General features: G+C 40.4%; 1 protein-coding gene across 1 annotated transcript in view; it reads left to right on the plus strand.

Annotated features, from left to right (window-relative positions):
* The window catches only part of Cd55 (CD55 molecule (Cromer blood group)), a 34,133-nt gene extending 28,754 nt beyond the window's left edge, over nt 1–5,379 (plus strand). Inside the window, exon 17 of the mRNA XM_010613221.3 lies at nt 672–5,379. Within this exon, the coding sequence (XP_010611523.1) occupies nt 672–686 (15 nt within the window). The 3' untranslated portion in view covers nt 687–5,379. The remainder of the gene's footprint in view (nt 1–671) is intronic.
* The last annotated feature ends 5,548 nt before the right edge of the window (nt 5,380–10,927 follow it).

The following is a 10,927-nucleotide window of genomic DNA, read 5'->3' on the forward strand; positions in this document are numbered from 1 at the left end:
TCTTTCGAAATAGCTATCAAGACAGCTGGCTTAGGGTCTCTGCAGACTCTCCGCGGGTAACAGAGTCCTGGTCTCTTTTATCGGCGGAGCTGTGCCTCTCTGTTCACTAACATCGAATCTCGTCACCCTGGGACATCCTCGGTCTTGACTTGGCAAGAGCGTGCCCATCATCTCGTCTGGTGTCCGCACTCCGTTCGTCATGGTGATTAGACCAGGGGGCTGTGGGTGTCACTGTGCAGAACGAGATGATTGGCCTCTCTTATATCTGTTTTTCCCTTTGCTGGCTGGACTTTAGACCACCCAGTGTTTAAGAAAGTGTAGTATGTGTTAAGACGTCTTTTTATGTCTCTGGGAAAATAATGTAAATGTATCTGAAACTAAGTGTCTTGCTATCTCGGTAAACCTTTCATCTATTCCATACATAATATTCAGAAGATTCCATTGATTTTTAACTTGACTGTATCTCAAATGAGTCTAATTTGGCTGTAATCCTTGCTATAGCTACAAGCTGTGCCTGCCGAAGATTGCCTGTAGTTTTTAACTTTCTAACTTAGCATTTGCTTTGCAGCCCAGACTAATGAACTTTTCAGTAATTCATAACATAGCAATTAAAAATTTAATGTTTGTCGTCAGTAAATAAAATCATTTTGATTCTACCTTTTCTTTTGCAGGACACACATGTATGAAATTGACTGTTTTGCTTATGATGCTGGTAACGGCTGCCTCGCTGGCGTAAGAGATCGTGCCCAAACTTGCAGAATATTCCTAGTTTGTTACAAGTCCCTGGTGAAACACAGATACAATAAATCCAGTAGTGCTCTCTGCTTTGCCTGGTACCCTTTATCTTTAGGGTGTGTTAGGAATGGCAACAAAACAAGAGGACCGGAGTCCATCTGGAATGAAATTCTCAGCGCATCAAAAGCCTTGCAGCTTCGGGAAGAAAGTAGAGACATTTGTCTATGCTTACAGTGGAAGCCTGAATTTCTTTCACTAGATGTGGAAGGTTATTTTTACTTATAAAAGGAAATAAGTTAAAAACATTACTTGGACAGCAGAAACAAAACATCCCTGTTTTCTAAGCAAAATTGCCAAACAGAGATGAACCACATTTCGAAGATAACACTTACACTGTACAGCACTTTTGCTTATTCCATTAAAATGAATCTTAATGGTTTTGGCAAAATGTTTTAAAAGAAAAACAGGCTAGTGATCCAGGGATGTTTCTTGGCTCAGTGGCAAGGGAGGAAGAGAAAGTGAAAGAGTACTTCTCCCTTTGTTACATAATACAGATACTGAACCAGGACTTGAGCTGCTTACAAGGTGGATAAGCTGAAATTTTGTCCTTAGGACAACCTGTTTTGTTTCCTCAGGAAAAGAGCCTTATGAAAGTTATCTCTGATTTAATGTCTTTAAAAGTATCCAGGAGCCAGGTGTAGTGTCACAGGGCTGTAATCGCACCACTTGGGAGGCTGAGGCAGGAAGATAGGCATGAATTCGAGGCCTGCCTGGTCTACGTAGTGAGACCCCCCAAAGTACCTAGAGGTAGAAAAATATTGACATAAGAAAAGATTCTATATTTCTGAAGTGAGATGTTCATAGCCAAATTGTAAATCTCTTGTAACATTAATTTATTTGTATTTATTTATGTTGGTGAATATTTTGCTTCAATAAGGTATGTAAATGAACATTTATTTTCCCTAAGTAGAAATAAAGAATGAATCACAGTTTTTGGCCTCATGTAGTACTTGAAATTTATTTTCTTTAATGTGAATATCTTATGTCTAAGTGAGAGCCCCTGCCTGTCTCCCATATGTGGTTCAGAATGCTGTCCCTCGCTTATCCTCACGTGGCCCATTTTCAGGGGCTTGGAAATGGTAGCACTTTGTACCTTCTCAAGCATGTGATACCCTCTCCTAGCAGTCTTAGTACTGTTACTGATGTACCTGCAGGCAATCATATTAATTTATAGGTTTTTAATATATTCTTACATGCTATTTTAGATGGTAGATTAGAACTAGAATATATGCATAAGTAGATCAACAGTGATTATTGCTTTGTCTCTTTTCTTCTTGGTAGTAAAGTACCTTCTGTTCATTTCGTGGCATTTCACTGTAAAAATGTCAGTATATATTTCTAACCATAAAGACGGTTTTTCTTTGTAACCACAATCATCACAGCCAACAAGATTAACAATTACTTTCGGGTTGTTTCTAATGTTAGGAAATTCTTTATTGTATTTGCTTTTCTCAGTACTGGGGACCGAACCCAGGGCATCGCACTTGCTAGACAAGCACGCCACCCCTGAGCTCAGCCCTTTTTATTTTTATTTTTGAAACAGAGTCATGCTAAATTGCTTAGATGGGCCTTGAACTTGCAACCCTCCTGCCTCCGCCTCCAGAGCAGCAGGATCATAGGCATTTTCTACCGTGCCGTTTCGGATATTCTCCGGTCCTGACTCACAAGTTCTGGGATTAGGAGTTGGTGAGTGTGGGCCCTGCTGTGCCTGTCATGCAGCAACCTGTTGCCTCGAACAGCAGCGTCACACTGATCCAGTGACTCAGGAAATACCACGGAGCCCGCGGTGTGCAGTTACCATATGCTGGGTGCGCTGGGGTCACCAGGAGAACTGTACCACTGTGTGTGAGTTCCGAAGAGCCACACACAAGAAAACGCGGACTTTTCACAGTACTTAGAGAGAATGTGGATTTAGCCACTGCACACACCAGTGCTTTCCATGGTGAGTGCTTGGAGGGAGGCCTCCCTGCACGGCGCGGAGAGGACGGACGGGAGGACGGGGTGGCACCATCCAGGCAGAAGGGCTTGGAGGAGGGTTAGCATGTGTTACATGCTCAGCATAGAAGTAAAAACGATAAACGGATATTTTATTCCTGTTGATCAAATTAAAAGAATAAATGGGAGTGTGTTTATAACAAAGAATTCCAGGTATTGGGAAATCCTGAACTTTGATGATGTAATGCTTTGAGGTTATTTTAGATTAAGGAAAAAGCTGAAAGGGTATTTAAGCCTTGGTTACCTTGGAGAAAATGATACAAGCATTAGGCCTGCGGGGCGGTGGGATGCTCTTGTCAGATCTGTACTATTCTGTACGCTGTTGGCGTGAGGCTCAGCAGTTTTGTTTTGTCTCAACAGGAGCCCTGTGAGGTTGTACTGAGACTGATCCTAATGAATAATACTCACCATGGAAATTGATAATGCTTAACCGCTATCACAACAGTTTGAATGTCCCCAGCAAATTCTCAAATCCAAAATTCTCCAAAATCCAAAACATTTGAGCATCCACACAGTGCTACCAGTGGAGGATGATACACCTGACCTAATATGAGACAGCCACACTAAAAATATGGTGTAAAATTACCCTTAGGTTAGTTTGTATGAAACACAGGTGAATTTAGAGTTGGGTCAAGTCCCCAGGATGCACCATTATATCGATTTTGTTGGCTGTCTCCCATGACATTTCTTCATGTTTTGCCACTGAGTTGCAATTTTTAAGGTAGATTTCTGTTTTTATTTCACTTGTTTATAGATTTCATTTGTGTTTTTAATTCTTCACCCCTTGCCTTGAGCAGAGCTGAATCTTGACGCTTTGGCGAGGTGACTTTTCAGAGATAAGTCCCACTCTGTGGGTGTGGATGGAGGGCGTGTGCCTGGCTTTATCATTTATCATAGCACATGGAAGACCAAGAAAGAAGACATGCGGGGGGTGGGGGTGAACTAGACCTGAAGCCTGGAACCAACCGTGGCCAAACTCCACCTGCATCCTGTTGATCTGAAATCTAAACTATAGAGAACATTTTTTAACAGCCACAGAGATTATGCAATTAACACAAGTACAGCCAAAACTGAGAAACTTACACTTAGAAGAGGATTTCTTGGCTGGGGATGCAGCTCAGTGTTGCCTCCACCTGCCTCCCAAGGGTAAGGTCTCGAGTTCGATCCCCAGTACAAAAAAAAAAAAGATTTCTTTGATAAAAAATCCCAAAATGTGTCTATTATAGGAAACTGAAAAACCGACAGTGAAGATTGTGCAGCTGTAAAGCACGTGAGTTGCCACTCTTGCCAGAACTTGAAATTTAGAAATGACCACGTGCAACTTGTGGCCCTGAGCAAGGAGTTACCGGCAAAAAGTTTAAAGTATAAGTGGCTGCTGTTTCTATATTTGAGAAGAGGCAGGAGACAAACTCAGAGTCTAACTGGCCAGTGTATACATACACAGAGTTGAAAATAAGAGTATAGAGAGCCCAGGGTGTTCACAACTTGCCGCAAGTGAGACTGGTTTTCATCTCAAACTGGAGACCGTGAAAGTGAGAAATGGGCGAAATCATTCTAAAGCACAGTGTTAGGACAAAGGCTCTCTGAGTGTGTTGTCATCGCCAAGACCTCGGGAGGATTAAGGCCGTGCCTCGCAGATGGCTTCAGAGAAGTCTGAGGGTGTGGACGCACGCGGTCCTGAGACACTCTGAGGGCACAAGATTTCTCAGGAAGTCGCAGAAGGTTTGTCACGACAGCATTGCCGTGTTCCAGTAGACCGATCTACAACTGAGGAAAATGGTGCCAGGACAAATTTCCTTGTTCTAAGTTCTCTCTCTCTCTGGCATGTTTAGCTCTGTTGGTCCAAGCATGTTTATCTGTGGAACATCGGGAAGGATTTAGGAATTCTTGGCTGAATTCCCAGATTCCTGCATTATCCTCTGTAATTCTCACTGTGCCCAACATTATGTGCTCCCGGCGACGTGGGTGTCACAGGCTCTTCCTAGCCGGCTTTCCTCCTCGGCCCCATTAGAAGTGGACTTTCATGGTTCTATTTTCCTTGGACCATGTGAGTCCACTTACTGTCCGTGACACTTTGGGTATGCAAAGTCTAGGATCTTAATTCCCTTGATGGTGCAGTTCCTTCAAAATCACCATAGCCTTCTGACCCATTTTCTTCCCGTGTATACCATGGGATAGTTGCCACAGCTACAAAAGTTTAATGAATTTCTCCAGCCTTAATTGTTTCTCTGCCCTGTAGTCACTGCGTCATTCTTTAACTCTTGCTTCTGAAGGCTTCTCCTTCGATGGAACATATTTCTTTGTGAGTTTTGGTTGACTGACTCTGATGCTCATTTCCCTTTATAAAACTATTTGCTGGGATTCCCCAAATTGTAGGATGAGAGTTCTTTCTTCTGGGGAGAACCCAGCTGTCCAACCTACAGGACTTGGCAGTGTCACTCGAGCTCCACTGTTTGAGCCCGGTGTGCAGCATGGGGTTTCCTGACCCACCGTGTCAGGGGAACTTGGGCTGTGACTTCACAATGACTGGGCAACAAAAATTTTATTTTCCTATTCCTTTTTTTATTTTGTATATTTTGGGTACCAGGGATTGAACTCAGGACCTTGCACAGTACTGCTGAGCTAAATTCTAGCCCCCTTTTTATTTTTAATGTTCCATTCAGTGTGACAGCTGCCTTCCCTACAGGACCCGGAAGCTGAGAAAATGCACATGTACTTATGGTTTGCTCTAGCCGGGAGGGGAGAGTTCTTTTCATTTCTAGTGCAGTTCCGGGCCCATCTCTGATAAACATCTCTTAGATAAGCCATGTTTCTGTCCTCCTTATCTCATGAAGTTGCAGACTCTTAGTATCAGTAAATGACCTGTGGAAATTTTATTTTTAATACTGATACCCCCCCTTCATTTTCTGGGCTCAGATTTTCTCCTTGAACTTTCTCTGGCAATTCCTATGGTGTGTTGTCACCACCAGTTGTTACAGTTTGGATATTAATTGTCGCCCAACAGGTCCATAACCCTAATGGCCTGGGCACTATCCTGCGGTGCTGGTGGGAGATGCTGGTCTCTTCGGGAGCAGTGGGTGGGGAAGGAAGTTACATCACCAAGGGCAAGTCCTCCAGGAAACATTCAGACCCTGGCTCCTTCTCATCTCTCTTTGCTTGATGGCCACCGTGAGCTGAGTTGTCCTTTACCATGTGCTCCCACCATGACATCCTGCCTTGCCACTGGCCCCAAAACAATGGAGTCAGCCAAATGCAGACTGAAACCTCAGAAACTCTGAGCCACAATAAATCTTTCTTCCTTTGGAATGGATTTTCTCGAGCATCCTGTCCCAGTGGTTGAAAGCTGACTAATAAAATGATTTTAAGATGTTCTTAAATCCAGTTATCATGGTTGCCTTTTAGAGGGTGATTAGTTCAAATGACTTACTAAAACATAGATCTCTACACCATGGGCATTCCTCATCCTATATACTGCTAACAAATTTTAAAAACTGACACTGAAGGAAAAGGAAATGGAATTATTTGGGAAACAAAGAATTTGACTGCACAGAGACAAGGCAGACTGGCACAGTGTCCAGGAAGGCAAATTCGGGAGCGGCGTTTCTAACAGATGATTCTCACAGGAGGTATTTTTTAGGCAGTTCATTCGTTGGGTGGAAAATCCTAGATGCAAGCCTGTTTGGTTGGTGAGCTAGGGCATCCTCCACTGAGAAGTTGCAGCCAGGAAAACTGGCCTCAGTTGTTTGCCCAAGTCCACAGAAACATTCTGTGGTTTACCCTTTTGCAAGTGCAAGTGCAATTCTATTGCAAACTCCACCTGAGAAAGTCCTAGACCAAATAACTTCATTTTCTTGCATAATTCCTATGAAAAAAGAAACATGAAGAAAGAAAAAGGAAAGCATGAGGCAGAATAATACAATTCACATAAAATGAAACTATTAAGCCAAAGGGGAAAAAAACCCAAGCAGTTCGTGAATACTTAATGGGTATAAAATTCTTCAAAGTTAGACTCAAAATATAAGGACTTAGTAATAATGAGGAACACAAATAAATGATCTTAAGAAAATAGAAATAAGAGGTGATGATGAATTCTTCAACTTTACCTAACATGTTTATTTCCTTATTGAAAGACAAAAGACTCAAAATATTTGATAATATTAACTGGCACATAATTTGAAATGAAGAGTATTTAGTGTGTGTGTTTGTGTGTGTGTTCACACGTGTGTATTTTATACATTCTAAATTTTTTTCCTAGGCAAAAATTAAAGAGAGTTCAGGTTGGTTTGGGGGCATCAAAATAATTAGAGACCTCAGTTCATTTTGTCTTACTTCTCTAAACAGCATAATTTGAGGAAGTCTGCAGTAGAGGCGAAGTAAAAGGATTTCTCAAGAGTTTCATTAGAGAAAGGCAGAGAAAAAGAGGAGGCACTAGGAGAAGATATGTTCTAACAATCCAGCCTAGTTTGTGTCAGGAAATTGTCTTTTTCAATGGGAAGAGAATCAAGAGATGGAGGGAGGGGGAGAGAAGGGGGAAAAGGGATTGAAAAGAGGAATTAAGATGTGTTCTGTATGTGTGCTAAGTCCACACAAGGAATCTCAACATCAGGTACTGCAGAATGGACTGGTCACAGAACTGAAAAATCATATGTGCTGTTAATCATGGGTGGTAGGAAACATACAACTAATCTCGGAAAGAACAAATGGGTGAACCTGCACAGAAGAAATGTTTTCAAAAGAAGAAGCAATGATTGCAAACATCAAAGATAACAAGGTACAGGCAACAAATAAAATATGAAAAGATTATGATCTTCCATTAAAGCTTAAAGACTAGGGGTTAAGTTTTGGTAGGGAAAGGCTGTCTACAAGAGACATTGCACATCAGTAAAGAAAGATGGAAAGTGAAGGATATACAAGATCAAGTTAATGCCAATTATAAATGGCAAAATGTATGAGAATATGTGATACAAATGTGTAAACATCAAACTACATAGCAACTAGCCAAATACATAGAGATTGGAAATTTGATAAACCTCATAAAATATGATTCTGGCTAAATATTTCAATGCTTCTCAGCCTGAATCAGACAGAATGTACCTGTATCACTTATGCTGACAGCACATGTGTTTTGTTTTCCTGACATTTTTGTAGGACATACTTGACATCTCGCTGATCTTGCTGTTTTGTCAGGAGCTTCCTACTTTATTGTGAAATGTGCACTTAGCAGAAACATAAAGTATAAATAAAATAAAGTATTAAATAATATGTATTGTGTGTTTAGAATAGACACCAACATTTTCACAACAGCTCTTTACTTGCTTACAAAACCTAAAAGATTACATCAGAAACAATACCCATGTGAACTTCAATGTAAATTCAAATAAAAGTCTACCACAGAAATAATCCACTTCGACAGTCACACCCAACGGCAGTCTTTGCACATGAAAATTGCATGTTCCATACACAAGTATCACCTTCACTGATAGCATGTATGTTTTGTTTTCCTGTCCTTCCCTGTAGGGTGCAGTTGACATTTCCTTGGTTTTTCCCATTGTCATAGCAGGTCTTTTCGATGCTGCTCTTGCCTATTCACCTGTTAGCTCACCAGTGTGCTCCACAAATTTTTTGTGTAGTTCCCTGGGCAGAAACATTTTGTTTTTCCTTTGCTATAAATAATCTCTTATGAGATTACCCAGTCTTGGTCCTCTAAGAAACTTTCTCTGGTATTTTGCCCTTATTATTATTTGTTTTTGTAAACTATCAAACTGTTTATTTCATACATGTTTAAGATCAAGTAAAACACAAGCATTGGCCAACACTTTGTGTTTCAAGGGACATCATAGTTGCCACATAACTTGTGAATAACATCTATTCTGCCTTTGGTTTTGTTATAGAAAGTTACTATCTCAGGCTTCCATTATATCAAGGTTTCCCTATCAATATTTCTACCATGGTGAACTGTTGACAGTAGCAGTACCAGTTTGTTTCTCTTTGCCATATATGAGGCCAATGTTATATCTTTCTGAAATCCAAAGATTGTACTGCACAATTTTTGTTTTGAAATTGCAACATTTCATTGGAATTTCCACTTTGTTCCTGCATACAATTCCTACAGTGGCCAACTTGTGTTCTGTTAGCAAATATAACATCAATTGGAAACTGGTTAACCAATTGTTAAATGTTACATTCTGATTAGTTTAGGAGATGGGAGCAACAAAGCTGTTCACAACATTGCTTGGTTTATTACTACATGAAAAAGGACCTGGTGGCTGAGTTCCAGGATAAATTTCTAAATTGAAAGTACAATAAGTTGTCATATTTACAAGTGCATAAATTATTATGCTATATTTTGAAGTGGGTTTTTTTTTTTTTTTGGCCATATACTGCCTGAAGCTACAGTGACCATGAAATGCCAGTAGATGTTTATCAATAGTCATGTATTTAGATGGTGGAAACTATTTGACAATTACCCACAAATCTCTCAAACAATGAGTGGATAGCAGCCAGATTATCAGTTCTTTTTCTTTCTTGGCAGATGATTTTGTCATCATACCTCAGGCAATTCTGAAGGGAACCAAATCTCCTCAGTCACTGTTATTCTACGAACCTCAAGCTGGAACCCATCAGTTTTCCATAAGTCTTTTACATTCCTGCAATTACCATGAGAAAGCCCTGCTAAGTACAGCAGGCTTACGAATGCTTTCAGTTCAGCTAGTGAGGGGTTATAATAAATATATTTTGTTATCAGAAATACATTATTTCATCATTTATGTAGCATTTCATCTGTTAAAAACAATTTCCAACATTAAATGGCAGTGCTTCAATTCTGTCCAATAGGCTTCACCCCTGCCAAGATCCTCACTATATTTTCAGATCTATTTCTAACATTAGATCATTCCAGTTAGTTGCATGACCATATTGTACCTTTTTGATTAGTCAAATGTGTACTCACATTGCTATTTTCTTCATCATCTGAATCAAGGAGGTCTGCATTCTTTGTGTTTGTAATGGTCAATTCTTGCTCCATTTCACTGGAACTTTGGCTCACATGTCTAATGTCAAAATTATTATCATCTGCATTGTCCATGCAGGTGTCATCTGATGTTTCACTTTCAGCCTTCTCCAAAACTTGCAAATTGGATTTTTCATGTGCCATTGTACTCAATTGGGCTACTTCTACCAGAAAAATCAAAAGAAAAAATATTTTTAACAAATCCTAAGTGTACAGAAATTTAGCAGTGATCATTTTATGGGTAAAACTCACCTGTTACTGCTTTGGAGCTCTTGTATACACCTTGCTGTTTGTCTGCCAATGCACAGATGGGTTTCTACTTTCTTCAGGTGCAGCTACTGTGAGTCACACCCACATTTCATTATGGTAAAATATGTGTTTACATAACAGAAGAGTGGTGTGGGCATATTTTATCCCCTGTGATGCTCAGGTAAACATACATGAAAACTGTTGGAGTATTATGTGGGGGAAAAATCCCAGTTTGACACTTCTGCCTATGTGTACATAGCTTGATGTTCATTGTACCAAGTGGGTAAACACAAAGGTTGTTTCCTGTCTCCCTAGGCACAGCTACCGAGATGCACAGCCAGCTACTATTATGCTAAAGCACAAATTTACAGTAGAAAAGTATGAGATGGGTTATTGCAATCCAATGTTATATCTTATGGGTAATAAAAGGTTATAAAACAGAAAATCAAATTTAATCACTGCTATCTTGGAAGAGGCCACCATGCCAAGGAAGGACCCTGATTTTTGGCTTCAAAGATAAATCCCCCTCTGGCCAAGCCCCAGTTCTCAGCTTACCGTGGCATTCTTGATAGGTAAAAGAGAAATTAACCTGAAATAATGGCTATAATACTTCTCTTGAGGCAAAAGAAGGAATTGTACCTATTCTGAATAAGATGAGGTAAGCAGAAACATGCTCATTTTTTTACTTGTGTGGTTGACATAAAATTTAAGACAGAAGCCCGCATCCCAAAAGAAAAACCCTTTCTCCGAGCTGTCTGAGAATCAACTTAGGCCAAAGCAGGTCTTCCCGAGCCTCTCCCTTCAAAAGGTGACTCTTCTTGTCAGAGTTTCCAGCCACCCACTGAAGACAGCTTTCTTCCTTCTAGAGAGCCCCAGACC

This window comes from Fukomys damarensis, unplaced genomic scaffold (assembly GCF_012274545.1).
Source record: "Fukomys damarensis isolate Sample0158 unplaced genomic scaffold, DMR_v1.0_HiC HiC_scaffold_11, whole genome shotgun sequence".
Classification (NCBI taxonomy): domain Eukaryota; kingdom Metazoa; phylum Chordata; class Mammalia; order Rodentia; family Bathyergidae; genus Fukomys; species Fukomys damarensis.